The following is a 15,436-nucleotide window of genomic DNA, read 5'->3' as shown; positions in this document are numbered from 1 at the left end:
ATGCCCACCTGGCTAACGGACAGGTAACGCTCTCGCGACGCTCAACGATGTCGCCGCATCGCTACGCTTTCTGTTGCCAAGGTAACCGCGCTGAACCACGCAGGGCGGCTCCCTGTACTCCGGCAAACATTCTGTTAATTACAGATTTTAATCTTTAATGCGCAGTGCCAGTCAAAGGCCTCAGGGGCTTAATGAGATGGGTCAGAGGAGAGAAGAGCGCTGGAGAGGCTGGGTCAGAGGAGAGAAGAGCGCTGGAGAGGCTGGGTCAGAGGAGAGAAGAGCGCTGGAGAGGCTGGGTCAGAGGCTGGGTCAGAGGAGAGAAGAGCGCTGGAGAGGCTGGGTCAGAGGAGAGAAGAGCGCTGGAGAGGCTGGGTCAGAGGAGAGAAGAGCGCTGGAGAGGCTGGGTCAGAGGAGAGAAGAGCGCTGGAGAGGCTGGGTCAGAGGAGAGAAGAGCGCTGGAGAGGCTGGGTCAGAGGAGAGAAGAGCGCTGGAGAGGCTGGGTCAGAGGAGAGAAGAGCGCTGGAGAGGCTGGGTCAGAGGAGAGAAGAGCGCTGGAGAGGCTGGGTCAGAGGAGAGAAGAGCGCTGGAGAGGCTGGGTCAGAGGAGAGAAGAGCGCTGGAGAGGCTGGGTCAGAGGAGAGAAGAGCGCTGGAGAGGCTGGGTCAGAGGAGAGAAGAGCGCTGGAGAGGCTGGGTCAGAGGGCAGAGAAGAGCGCTGGAGAGGCTGGGTCAGAGGAGAGAAGAGCGCTGGAGAGGCTGGGTCAGAGGGCAGAGAAGAGCGCTGGAGAGGCTGGGTCAGAGGGCAGAGAAGAGCGCTGGAGAGGCTGGGTCAGAGGGCAGAGAAGAGTGCTGGAGAGGCTGGGTCAGAGGGCAGAGAAGAGTGCTGGAGAGGCTGGGTCAGAGGCTGGGTCAGAGGAGAGAAGAACGCTGGAGAGACTGAGGCAGGCTGCAGGAAGGCCAGTCCTGCCCTGGACACACTGCAGTCTGCCGTCTTTAAAGCCAAATTCCCATCTGGCTAAATTAAAATCAAATGCAATGTCTCTTTGTGCACACTGCCCTTCATAGCCAGAATACACAAAGGGCAGCATGAGGACTTGATTGCACAAAATTTTCTAAGCACGGAAAGTCTGTGCTTTCCGCCTCTGTAATGGTGGGTAAGAGCACTCTGCAATGGCAATAACCAGACAAGACTCTAGACTACAAAAATTGAAAAAAAAATAATTTATGTTTGCTAACAGTTTGTTCAGATAAGACTCTCAACTAGATTGAAAATCCAATATGTTTTTACCAGAGATTCAAATCATTCCCACAGAGTACAGCAGGACCGATGTCAAACTTATTAAAATAGGACCCGGGGTGAAGATGTATACCTCAGACAAAGGCACAGGGGACCGAGCTCTTCATGTGAAACAGCCTCTGCACTGTCATACGCTCGCCTGGGTACTGTTCAGTACGTGAGAACACTTGTCATATAAATATACACTTCATACCGCTTTTCAAAGGACCGAGGTCCCCTGGGGTTTGTATCACACACACGCACACACACACACACACACACGCACACACACACACACACACACACACACACACACGCTCCTGTGTTTCTATCCCAGCACACCGGGAAAAGCCCTGGAGTTAAAACCCAGGCCTGAACCACACCGCCACACCACCAGCGCGATTAAACCTCGAAAAGACCTCGATCACAGTGTGCTTCTGGTGTGGGATAATCTCACTGACACACGCTGTGGAGGAATACGGTGCAAACAGATGGCGTGTGGGGAAAAACAGAACGAGCGGCAGACTGAGCGACTTGTTCAGCGCAAGTCTACCCTGCCAAAGCAGGAGACCCTGCAGCAGCATACTGACGAGGAGCAGGAGACCCTGCAGCAGCGCATACTGACGAGGAGCAGGAGACCCTGCAGCAGCGCATACTGAGGAGGAGCAGGAGACCCTGCAGCAGCGCATACTGACGAGGAGCAGGAGACCCTGCAGCAGCGCATACTGACGAGGAGCAGGAGACCCTGCAGCAGCGCATACTGAGGAGGAGCAGGAGACCCTGCAGCAGCATACTGAGGAGGAGCAGGAGACCCTGCAGCAGATACTGACCAGGAGCAGGAGAGCCTGCAGCAGCATACTGACCAGGAGCAGGAGACCCTGCAGCAGCGCATACTGACGAGGAGCAGGAGACCCTGCAGCAGCATACTGACCAGGAGCAGGAGACCCTGCAGCAGCATACTGACGAGGAGCAGGAGACCCTGCAGCAGCATACTGAGGAGGAGCAGGAGACCCTGCAGCAGCATACTGACCAGGAGCAGGAGACCCTGCAGTAGCGCATACTGACGAGGAGCAGGAGACCCTGCAGCAGCATACTGACCAGGAGCAGGAGACCCTGCAGCAGCATACTGACCAGGAGCAGGAGACCCTGCAGCAGCGCATACTGACGAGGAGCAGGAGACCCTGCAGCAGCAGCATACTGACGAGGAGCAGGAGACCCTGCAGCAGCGCATACTGACCAGGAGCAGGAGACCCTGCAGCAGCATACTGACCAGGAGCAGGAGACCCTGCAGTAGCGCATACTGACGAGGAGCAGGAGACCCTGCAGCAGCATACTGACGAGGAGCAGGAGACCCTGCAGCAGCATACTGACCAGGAGCAGGAGACCCTGCAGCAGCGCATACTGACGAGGAGCAGGAGACCCTGCAGCAGCATACTGACGAGGAGCAGGAGACCCTGCAGCAGCATACTGAGGAGGAGCAGGAGACCCTGCAGCAGATACTGACCAGGAGCAGGAGACCCTGCAGCAGCGCATACTGACGAGGAGCAGGAGACCCTGCAGCAGCATACTGAGGAGGAGCAGGAGACCCTGCAGCAGCATACTGAGGAGGAGCAGGAGACCCTGCAGCAGATACTGACGAGGCACTCAGACTGCATCACAGTACCCACAGCCTCACATCGCGCTTTGAGTCTAATTTAACGGCTCCTGCCTGCGCATTAGAAATTACACACCACAGCCCGCATAACCTGCTCTGCTACAGCCTGATGCTTCATCTGCTGTGTTGTTTGGCAAGAGCAACACATTATTAGGCCAAAACTGAAAAGGCAATTTCAATAATAACAGTAACACACTTGTGCCTTTGACACCGACGCAGCATTGAACGCTTTCCGCAGGAATCTTTATCGGTGAAGAGTGCGTGCACACACAGACAAGCGACAGTGTTAATGGCAGGACTCAACCTGTTGACTCTGGCCTTGACGGAGTGTGCGGGACTTAAAGCAGGACTGGCGCAGTGGTTTCCGCGGCAACTGAGGTAAGATGCGCGAGAGGAGCAGTGATATGAGCGTGGCGAGATCACACAGGCGTGGCAGGGTCATATGGGTGTGGTGAGGTCATTTGGGGTCATATGGGTGTGGTGAGGTCATTTGGGGTGAGACTGGGGTCATTTGGGGTGATATTGGGGTGATACTGGGTTATTGGGGGTCATATTGGGCTGAGACTGGGTTATTTGGGCTCATACTGGGTGATACTGGGTTATTGGGGGTCATATTGGGCTGAGACTGGGTTATTCGGGGTCATACTGCGTGAGACTGGGTTATTTGGGGCCATATTGGGCTGAGACTGGGGTCATTTGGGGGAGCTCATGCAGAGGGTTTGTTGTGAACTCCACAGCAGGACTGCAGAGAGGAGCCTCTCTCTGTGCAGGACATAAGGCAGCATTGATTTCTCTAATGGTGCCAGTAAGCAGGGGGATAGCACTGATGGGCTCTGATGCTCTTTTAAAGTCCCGTTTGATTGGTATGGATTCCTGCTCCCTCCTCGCATTCCGGAGGAAGCCCCTGCACAATAGAGCTCTCCCTGCGGCTGACGAGCTCAATACTGAGCCGTAATGAGGACTAGCGTGCTCACGGTTAGCCTATCAGCAGTGACACACTCTGCAGCAGAGCCGGGCTCTACGCAGAGATACACACGTCTTTATGGGGACACATTGACTCCTGTATGATTATAATCATATTAATAACAAACATTAATAACAAACAATTAGTTAGAAGGGGCTCGTTACCAGGTCTCGTTAGCGCAGGCTTGTTAGCGGGGGCGTGTTAGTGCGAATTCGTTAGCGGGGGCGTGTTAGCGCAGGTTCGTTACGGAGTTGTGTTAGCGGGGGCTTCTTAGCGAGGGCGTGTTACCGGGGGCTTGTTAGCGAGGGTGTATTAGCGGGGGCTTGTTAGCGAGGGCGTGTTAGCGGGAGTTTGTTAGCAGGGGCACGTTAGCGGGGGCTTGTTAGCAGGGGCTTGTTAGCGAGGGTGTGTCAGCGGAGGCTTGTTAGCAGGGGCTTGTTAGCGTGGGCACGTTAGCATGGGTTCGTTAGCGTGGGCACGTTAGCATGGGCGCGTTAGCGTGGGCTCGTTAGCATGGCTTCGTTAGCGGGGCTCACCGTTGAAGCTGACCGCGCGGACGTAGCGCAGCAGCTCCTTGCCGTCCACGCTGCTCATGCGGGCGCAGAGCCCGGGCGCTCCGGCGCACAGGTCGCGGTGCATGCGGTGCAGGGCGTGGGCCATGGCGTACACCGCGTCCATCACAAACTGCACCTTCCCCTCCTGCTCGTAGCTGGAGTCCCGGCCCACCTTCTCCAGCCCTGCAGAGAGAGGAGACCCCAAACGCATCAGCACTGCTACACCCCTTACACATCACCACAACCCCAACCCCAACCCTAACCATGACCCCAACGCCAACACCAGCCCCAACCCTAACCACAACACCAACCCCAACACCAGCCCCAACCCTAACCATGACCCCAACCCCAACACCAGCCCCAACCCTAACCATGACCCCAACGCCAACACCAGCCCCAACCCTAACCACAACCCCAACCCTAACCATGACCCCAACCCCAACACCAGCCCCAACCCTAACCACAACACCAACCCCAACCCCAACCCTAACCATGACCCCAACACCAGCCCCAACCCTAACCATGACCCCAACCCCAACACCAGCCCCAACCCTAACCACAACACCAACCCCAACCCCAACCCTAACCACAACACCAACCACAACACCAACCCTAACCATGACCCCAACCCCAACACCAGCCCCAACCCTAACCATGACCCCAACCCCAACACCAGCCCCAACCCTAACCACAACACCAACACCAACCCCAACCCCAATCCTAACCATGACCCCAACCCCAACACCAGCCCCAACCCTAACCATGACCCCAACCCCAACACCAGCACCAACCCTAACCACAACACCAACACCAACCCCAACCCCAACCCTAACCATGACCCCAACCCCAACCCCAATCCTAACCCCTACACCAACCCCAACCCCAATCCCAACCCCAACACCAACACCAAACATGTCATGATTTTGGAGGAGATGTTGGATGTCAGTTGTCCCCTTCCTTTTGGGGTTGTAATGTCTGTAAATGCTCATAATAATGAGTACTGGACTAGAGCTTCAGTGAGCGCTCTGCTTCACAGTGCTGGCAATGAGAGCTGACCCCAGCCACCTTAACGTTCCTACTAACATCAAAAATAAAGAAATCATCATCATCATCATCATAATGATGCAGATTAGAAGTTACAGTACACACTACCGCTACCCCGTTACCTCTAATAGAAATAAACTGCAGTATACTGAAAATATAAGGCCCCCTTTTTAAAAAGAAATTTAAAAAATTTCATTGCAGCATATTTAAAAAAAAAAGAAAACATTTCCTCTTTAACAACAGTCACCATAGAAACAAATGCCTTATCTGTTCTTCTCCTATTAACACTCAGCTGTGTGTGTGTGTATGAGAGAGAGAGAGAGAGAGAGAGTGAGACAGAGAGAAAAAGAGAGTGAGAGAGAGTGAGAGTACAGTCAAGCCAAATGTATGGATTATTTTCTTGTTCTGTCCAAATGGTTCCGTTCCCCCCTTCCTACCCCCCATCCCCACAAACGTTTTTTTATGTTTTATGAGAAGCGTAAGTAACTTCAATTTGATTTCCTCCTCCATTCTGTTCTGGCACGTCCGCTCTGGGCAAAAGCAGGAAAACACAAACAAGGTGCAGCAAGGTGAATTAACAAAGTCCTGCGGGCCTCCAATCAATGAACATGTCAGCGCCGAATGAATAGCACCTTACAGATTCAGCTCAGGTTTACAGCAGCTCTGGCTCTGAAAGGCCTCTCCTGAAAGCCTTGCGTTCGCCCCTCTAAAATAAAAGCCAGCCTGCTGTGCCGTATGACTCAGTAATGAATAGAGCAGGCAGAGCAGCAGTGACGTAGAGGATCATGGGAAGGGCTTCCCGCCGCGGCGAGGCCTGTGTGTCACCGCTGCCTCACGAACCGGGGCCCAGGCGGGACGTCCCGCCAGCTCCTCAGCCAGAGCATTACAGCCTCATTTTCCCGCCGACGCCAAAACTCACGCCGGCGAATTGGACACCGAGCAGCGCAGAGCTCTTGCTTTAATTTGCGACCCAGTTCTAAGGACAGGGCGTCACACTGGATATCCCAGCGGTGCGTTCGATTTGAAGGGTTTTCACTTATTTCCTCCATCGCCACCCGTCACAGTGGAGCGCAGTACCCTGTCGTCCCACAATCAGGCTTCTCTCAGGAAGTCCTGGTCAACAGAGCGCATTTACAAACGGCCGTCTATAGGAGGCGCCAGACATCCTGCAGACAGGCTGCCCAGGCTGGGACAAGATCTACTGATCAAATTCCCAAGCGGGCCCCTTCTCCATTGAAGAAAAAAGCCTTTTTGGTGCTACGGCTAATTTAAATGTACGACAGGAGACATCCTGACTGGCCAGCACACAGCCACACTATTCATTCCACAGGCATGCCTGCGTGTGCGCTCAACCACGGGTTTGAATCATTAAAATGTCAAAACTGACTCAGCCTCACCGCTATTAGATCTGCGGTCACACTTTCAGAATCATGAAAACAAAATGACAAAAAAATAAAAAAACTAATTTCTATTACAAGCCGCAAAATATATAATGAACACGGCAAGCATCACATTTTTAAACCTTATGTAATTGAACACAAACAGCGCAAATTCGAAGAACAGCGATGAGTTCATTACCCGGGGTCCAATCAGAGATTAATTACCAAGGGTACACAGATGGGTTAATCTCCCTAATTCCACTTGTCTGTCAGGGAGATGAGAAAGCTGTCTAAATGCTAATGTTGACAAACTAAAGACCACGCCATAAACCAAGCATTTTCTCTGCCTGTGTTAATAAGGCTAACAGTCTGTGCTAATATGTTTAAAAAAATTTAAAAAAGAACACTTGAATATCAATTTGAGTGACGGATGGTGACATATTCGACAGACAACTTAATCACTGGAACATGTGTCTCAATCAAACATCACTTAGGGGCACAAATTTAATTCTCCTCGCCGAATACGAAGCTCCCTCCTTTCCGTTTTCAGAAGGGACCCCCCCCCCCCTCATTTCAATAAGCAAATGGGATTTATGACAAAATAATTTAGGGAGGTTGTTAAAAAAAAAAAACAAGAGCATAAGAACAAATCTATTATGAAGAAGTCCTCAGCGAATCAGCATTAATGGAATCTGCTTGCTCTGATAATCAGGCCTCGATGGACCTCGTCAAAACCTACTGGCATAATAATAATAATAATAATAATAATAATAATAATAATAATAACAATAATAAGCACATTACCACATGTGGAAGGCATGGTGCTTGGGGTAAGAGAGAATAAAGTGCCATACTTCCCCAGCAGACACAGCACCTGTTTTCAACTACCTGTCATGCCAGCGAGAGCCATTTCCTCTTTTCAGAATTCAGTGACAGCTCTGGTCTGAATCCTAGACGAGGAAATATTTAAATCACAGAAATCACACATCGAAGCTCATTTAAATGCAGACCCGCACAGATCAACACAGGAATGAGATGGAAAATCTCACTGCTGAGAGGTGAACTTTTAAAACGGGGGAAGACTGTGCATCTGTAATTACACTGTAATAACAGTGTGGCTGGAAGCTTGAAACTAATGGTGAAGATGAGCAGGTGTGTGTTATTACAATGTTATAACCGTGAGTCTCAGTGTCTGGCTCGAGCTGGAGGTGGAGGTGCAGAGAGAGGGAGGAGCACCAGAGGAGCTCAGCCGCTCACCTGGACACCCCTCTCACCTGGAGCGCCGGCCACACCTGCTTCAGCTTCAGCTCCTACCCGCCTCAGTTGGCACACTGGGTACAACTGCTGCAACGCTCCCAGCCATTCATACATACATACATACCAATCATCAAAATCTATCTGCAATTTACAATGCAGCTATCACTACTGAATTATATATGTATACCACACATATTAGCGTATCATTAATTAATGTCAAGCATTAATATGACACAAATGATACGATACTCAATATTTACCCATATTCATTCATTCAGCATGTGGACATTAGCCAGCTGCCAGCTGCAGGGGTGAGCAGAAGCAGGCGTTAGCGATAAGGCCCGCAGTTCTGGACAGCTGCAGGGATGAGCAGAAGCAGGCGTTAGCGATAAGGCCCGCACTTCTGGACAGCTGCTGCTCACAGAGCATATCGCCGCACGCCAGGTCCCATTATCAGGGTTTTATCACCTCTACACTCTCTCATTACTCCCAGCGAGGCCTCACAACCATTAATCCCGTTAGAAATAAACTCTTAGCATCCTTACATAAAGTCTTCTTTTTATGTTTTTTTTTGTTTGTTGTTTTGTGTTTATGTTTGTGTTTTTAAGCAAAAAGATAAAAAAAAGGCGCATTAACGCTCCACTGTGGGTAAGTAGCGTTAAACGCACCAGCACAAACAGCCATTGTGCTTTTAAACTCCTGCTTCCAGCCCTTTGTCTTCTCTTGAGTGGCCTGGCAGTCTGAGGCCTGCTAGTGAAAATGGCAAGCGGGGAGTCTGTGCTCCATCAGCAGAGAGAGACAGGCGGCGACGCCACGCTTCCTGTGCGTACAGTACGGAGCCCACCTGGCCTGCAGGCGACGCGGCGGACGTGACGGCTCTAAGGATGCACACCTGAGACACCTGTCCAACAGCAGAGCTGAGTCATGTGCACCTGGGAGGAACATCTCCACACTCTCTGCCTCACCTGAGTCACTGCTGTCATGTACCTGAGCGGAACATCTCCACACTCTCTCCCTCACCTGACTCACTGCTGTCATGGAGCAAATAGAACGCACGCGATACGTCAGCTTGTCCTACCAGCAGAGCCTATCAGCATGTCTCGTCACGCAGAGTCCTTATTGCCACAGAAATTGATTCATCGTTTGACATTTTATCCTCCCACTGCTTGCGCGTGAAAGAATGAAGGGATCAGCTAGTGTGCTGTTAGTTACAGGTCTTCACACCGCCAGGCTGAGAAACTTAAGAGAGTGACCCTGAGGCAAACTGGGTTTTCTACAGGAATGTTGCAGGTTTGATGCCTGGATGTTGCCATGTCTTGAGCAAAAGACTTGACCCAAATCCCTCTGGCTTCAGACAGACTAGATGAATATAAGATTAAAATATTATATGATCTATGCATGTAAAAGCACAGTAAGTGCTTTGATCTAAGAAATGCTTAATATTTTATCTGTCAATTGTCTACATGTTCTTTTTAACTCTTGCTGCAATCATATTTCCCTCTATGGGGGGAAAAAACTATTGCTTGATGATATTTATTATATACTATAGTAAATATGCTGTATTATATTTGATTCAGTATGTGATATGGTCACTCAGGGGCAGGGGTTGAGACTGAAACTCACTACAAAAGGACAGGATGCCAGTTTCTGACTGCGCTCTGTTAAAGTAATGCATTTCAGTCTGTTAGTCATTCATTTCAGTCATTATGAAATGAAGCATCACTGCGTTTAAACAAACAAACACAAACATGGAGTCATTATGGGCTGTGTATCAGAGACAGCCGCCTCTCTCTGGAACAGACTTGAATTTCTTTTCTGTGCTAATGGAAAATTTCAAATTTCCTCAACACTTTCTAATTTTTACCCCAATTATAAATGTGGATCAGACACTTAATTTGCATAAAATGGTAATGCCACCTGTTTTCTTGACTTGAAGGAATAGCTCAAAAAAAAAAAAAGAATAAATAAATAAATAGAACAGAACACATTAATCCTTAATCCCTATATTATCCTTTTGGCTACCCACCACGTTCCAGAGAGATAACCTCAAAGAAGCGCATTAGCAGGGTCATTTCAGACCGCGTGGCTCTGGGTAATAAATCATCTGCCACTTTTAATTTATCAGTATTTACAGCTGTCATCCTGTTATCTCTACACACTTAACCGCCGGGTTATAGAGAGAGAGAAAAGGAAAACTATTTGGTCTGTGGTTATGGCTCAGTGCCCTGGGAGAGCTCGCTGTTTAATGGCGTCTGTCATTAAGACGGTAACAGCGTGTGTGTGTGTGTGTGTGTGTGTGTGCATGTCTGTGCCTGTATGTGTGTGTGTACAGGGAGAGGGCAGGCTTTGTATGCGTGTGTGTGTGTGTGTGTGTGTGTGTGCATGTCTGTGCCTGTATGTGTGTGTGTACAGGGAGAGGGCAGGCTTTGTGTGTGTGTGTGTGTGTGTATGCGTGTGTGTGTGTGTGTGTGTGTGTGTGTGTGTGTGTGTGTGTGTGTGTGTGTGTGTGTGTGTGTGTGTACAGGGAGAGGGCAGGCTTTGTATGCGTGTGTGTGTGTGTGTGTGTGTGTGTGCAGTGCAAGCGTGGTCTGACTGCAGGCTGCACTATGGAAACAGCTACAGTAGCAGTTTTGCTTGTGGCCCAGGCCACAGGGTTGGCAGAGGTCTCTAAGATAAACCTATTCTAAATGTATTCAAATGCAAACAGCAATAACCTTCCAGCAAACGGTCTGAACTCAATGATATTACTTACAGTACAGTGCACGTTCACCTGTCTCCTTTCACTCTACGCCTGACAGCTAAATCTCTGCAGGCACACACACACACACACACACACACCACACACACCACACACACACCACACACGCACACATGCACACACACACACACACACACACACACACCCCTCATGCATGCACACACACACACACACACACACTCTCTCTCTCTCTCTCTCTTAGTGGTTAGTCAGCAGACATTGACATGGGGCAGAAGAATCAGCTCATCCAGCTCTTGTTATGTCAATAAGAGTCTAAAAGTGTCTAGAGTGAATAATAAAAACAGCTCTGAGCAAGCAGAGAAAGAGAGAGAGAGGAGAATTTTGAATTTAACACCTTAAATTAAAGATGAATTAACTTGTGCACATAAAACGAACGTTCAGAAAATAAATTACATCAACCAACACTCCCAAAATAATAATAATAATAATAATTATTATAAAACAGAAAATCAAAATGAAAGACACAGCAAGTCATCATTAACTGTACATAGCACATTACCTATGCCCCAAATAAACATCAAAGCACTCAGATTACTAATCAAACTATGGTAGGCATGTTCAATCTATGTTCCAGCATAACAACGACAACCACATCTTCATCTAGTGCAAAGATGCAACCGAATCTTCACAGTGCATTCAAACGGAGAACATTACAGAAGTATGACATTTCCGCGAAATGCAGAGCCGAATTTAACATGGCTTCATCAAGCTAGCAGCAGCCACTTCAGCCAAAAACCCGGGTCTGTGTCATCGCCTACCCCCTTAAAAACACACGAGACACTGCACAGGGACCCCACAGATCTACTGAGACAGTCCTCCGCTCCATCCACAAACACACGGAGACAGTCCTATTCACTACGCCAAGAGACACACTCCCACACACACATATGCTGACATTATCACTACTGAGTTAATGGATTTGCATTACCACAGTTAGTCAAGTAAATAAAAAGGACATGATTAATTAGTTGGATTAATCAGTACATTCATTGGATGTTGGCCATTTTTCAGTGTCACCCGGTCCGGTGATCATTCCTATAGAATGATATAGTTTAAATTCCAGCAGAACTGCACTCGACGTGTTATCACACAGCTTTTGTTACTCAAGAGTCCAACACTTTTTCTTTAAATCTAAAACAGTGGCCAAAGAAAAGTTGCTCTTTTTTCAGTCCATCTGCCTGGCAAAGCAAAGCCGATTCTGGAAGACGCTCAAACTTGTCACAGAAGAAGATCGTTGTACAAAACAGAGACATTTTTTTCCCTTCTTTAAACTGCCGTTGCCCACTGGATCTAATTCAAAAGCAACACATAAATTCCCCTTCGGTGGGCTGTGCTCCAGCTGAACTGCTGCTAAAACAGGCTTCCACTGACACCGTACTGGATGTTTATGATTAGATTATTTTTAAACTGCCATTTTGTTTTTTGTCCTATATTGCTCCCTGGCAAACACATATTAAAGCATATTAAGTGCATGAAAACTCATTAACCTCCTTCAAATATTGTTCTTTTGATAAATGTGTTCGGTGATTAATGACCCTGATTAATATGCTAATCTTTATTTCCCCAGAGCTGATGGATTATGCAACTAAACATTGATGAGTCAAAGTAGTTTTTCTGCAGTACACACATCGGGGCTGAGTATGTATGAGGAGGCACCCGATCCTGCATCCTTTTTCCATGTCAGATGAGACACACACAGGATGTGAGAACATGGCTGCGTGTCATTCAGAAGAGCATCTTACTCAAGCCTCTATTATTATTACGCTCAGAGCTCTGAAGCGACGCACTTCAGACAGATTCAAACAGATAAACAGCGATCTGATATATGGAGGGCCTGCAGCCTCAGTGACTGTGTTATTTACCCGTGAGTGCACACACTGCGAGGTTATTATCGTCCCTTCAACACTCACGCTGTTAAATTGCATTCCCATTGGGCCCCACTTGGGAAAGGTTAGCACTTTTATCGCTGGGACTAAGTTGCTTTATCGCTGGGACTAAGTTGCTTCATTGCTGGGACTAAGCAGTACATCACAGCTAAGCCAAGGAGCTCTTCAGTCAGGGATTCTGCATGTTTCTGCGTTCAATAACAGATTTTCCATGTTTACTAACATTCACTAAAATGATCTGAACCCGTCGATCACACACCTGTGCCTGCAAGTGTGTACCCTGATGTAGTCACTTGACGTTTCCTGCAGCACTTCCTCTCCCTACAGACACACTTCCTGTACAGGATTGCGCCTGCCTGTTTCCAGTTTCAGTTTGAGCCCAGTCTGGCACAGAAGGGTCAGATTCTCTGCTCATAGGTGTAGTGTCCCCTGCAGGGAGCCCGGGGCCCACAGACGGGTCAGGGGCCGGTCACAGTGCGCTGTGGGCCCCTGGGACCCCGTCCCGCCGCGCGGATGAGCGCCCGACAGCCTGACGGCAGCAGCAGCGCCTCCCCTGGTCCTGCGCGGGGGGGGGGGGGCACACTGTGGAGGGGGGTGAGTGCACGTTGGGGGGGGGGGGACAGCGCTGGCACAGAGCCCAGTCTCAGCACGCCGCTCTCTCATATTCACACAGCAGCCTGCTCGGGCCGAACCTGTCCCCTCAGCTCGTTATTCCGGACCTTTCCGCCACAGAGCCGTGATGGGCGCCACCTGGGCGACGCCCACGTCTGCGGCGAACGCGGCGAACACGGCGGCTTTTCATGTTTTAACCAGCTGCACATCCAGACCGGGGCCATGTGAGGATCAAAACAGATGTGGTTTAAACTGGAAAAATGTAGTGTGTAATGTACTGTACTACAGCGTAGTGTAAAGCACCGTGCTGCAGAGCAGTGTAAAGCACCGTGCTGCAGAGCAGTGTAAAGCACCGTGCTGCAGAGCAGTGTAAAGCATCGTGCTGCAGAGCAGTGTAAAGCACCGTGCTGCAGAGCAGTGTAAAGCACCGTGCTGCAGAGCAGTGTAAAGCACCGTGCTGCAGAGCAGTGTAAAGCACCGCGCTGCAGAGCAGTGTAATGTACTGTACTACAGCGTAGTGTAAAGCACCGTGCTGCAGAGCAGTGTAAAGCACTGCGCTGCAGAGCAGTGTAAAGCACCGTGCTGCAGAGCAGTGTAAAGCACCGTGCTGCAGAGCAGTGTAAAGCACCGTGCAGCAGAGCAGTGTAAAGCACCGTGCTGCAGAGCAGTGTAAAGCACCGTGCTGCAGAGCAGTGTAAAGCACCGTGCTGCAGAGCAGTGCCCGGTACCTGTGCATTTCTTGGGGCTGCCCAGCCGCTTGCCGTGTGACCCCAGCTTGCAGTTGAAGTTCTCTTCCCAGAACTCAGCGAACCACACATTGCGCCTGTTGTTGGAGAGAGATCGGCTCCGGAAGTACCTGTCAAAGGCTGGGGGGGGGGGGGATGAGAAGGGGAGGGGGGGCTGTTAGAATGACGCACACAAATTTCACTGTTCACACACCTGATATTCTTCCACCTCCATCCTACAGTGGCGTGTAATCAGGTATAAGGTGTGTGTGGTAGGCGGCAGTGTAGTATAATGGGTAAGGAGTTGGGCTTGTAACCGAAAGGTGGATTCCCAGGCAGCACACCCCCGCCCCACCCCGTACCGTCCACAGAGGCTCTTTTGGGCAGGATGGTCACCGCACCCTCTGCCACCCTCTCCTGCTGGACCACAGGGGAGATCTTGGAGCCCCAGCTGTCTGACCCCACCCACAGGAAGTGACCCGTCTGATTGTTCCGCTTGGCAGCACTCAGGATCCGCCTACACGGGAGACAGACAGATCATACAACCAACTACACGCAAGCACACAGAACACATGTGCACACATACAAGCACATGTGCACACGCACACCACTACATACACAACACACAAACACACACACACACACACACCCAAGCACCCCCTCCCCCCCAGTGAGAGGCAGGGATATATGTTTTTCTGCAGAAGCCAGTGAGAAGATGAGCAAAACCAGGCCATTCCTTCCTCGTCACACTCAGCAACTTTACACTTTGATGCTGTTTTTATCTTCCACACTCTGTTCATAATTTTATTCGCTTTAGACTGTTTGAGATTTGGCGCACATACGGGGCTGCTGAAAAAAAACTGCCATTCATCACTTAACAGTGGAATTAGTTACAGGAATAACAGACACACAGACGTGGAGGTCCTATGGCATGACCCACATAAAGCATACCAGGGCAGGCCACTAAAACCCTCAACCCGCACTCAGGGCTGCGTGCTCAGCGCTGCATGTTCACTGCTGTGTGTTCAGTGTTGCATGTTTAGAGTTTTGTGTTCAGTGCTGCATGTTCAGTGTTGCATGTTTAGAGTTGTGTGTTCAGTGTTGCATGTTTAGAGTTGTGTGTTCAGTACTGCTTGCTCAGTGTTGTGTGTTCAGTGTTGTGTGTTCAGTGCTCTGTGCTCAGTGTTGTGTGTTCAGTGCCCTGTGTTCAGTGCTCTGTGCTCAGTATTGTGTGTTCAGTGCTCTGTGCTCAGTGTTGTGTGTTCAGTGTTGCATGTTTAGAGTTGTGTGTTCAGTACTGCTTGCTCA

General features: G+C 49.8%; 1 protein-coding gene across 4 annotated transcripts in view; it reads right to left on the bottom strand.

The window, feature by feature from the left end:
- The window catches only part of LOC118218684 (metabotropic glutamate receptor 8-like), a 95,579-nt gene that overhangs the window by 14,715 nt on the left and 65,428 nt on the right, over positions 1-15,436 (bottom strand). For all 4 annotated transcript variants that reach the window (XM_035401275.1, XM_035401274.1, XM_035401278.1 and 1 more), the window contains exons 6-8: positions 14,491-14,645; positions 14,132-14,269; positions 4,429-4,629 (exon numbers count right to left, since the gene is read on the bottom strand). In XM_035401275.1, coding sequence (XP_035257166.1) covers positions 4,429-4,629; positions 14,132-14,269; positions 14,491-14,645 — 494 coding nt within the window. The remainder of the gene's footprint in view (positions 1-4,428; positions 4,630-14,131; positions 14,270-14,490; positions 14,646-15,436) is intronic.

This window comes from Anguilla anguilla, chromosome 19 (genome assembly GCF_013347855.1).
Source record: "Anguilla anguilla isolate fAngAng1 chromosome 19, fAngAng1.pri, whole genome shotgun sequence".
NCBI lineage: Eukaryota > Metazoa > Chordata > Actinopteri > Anguilliformes > Anguillidae > Anguilla > Anguilla anguilla.
Note: the sequence above shows the minus strand (reverse complement) of the source record. Positions and strands in the feature narration are given on the sequence as shown.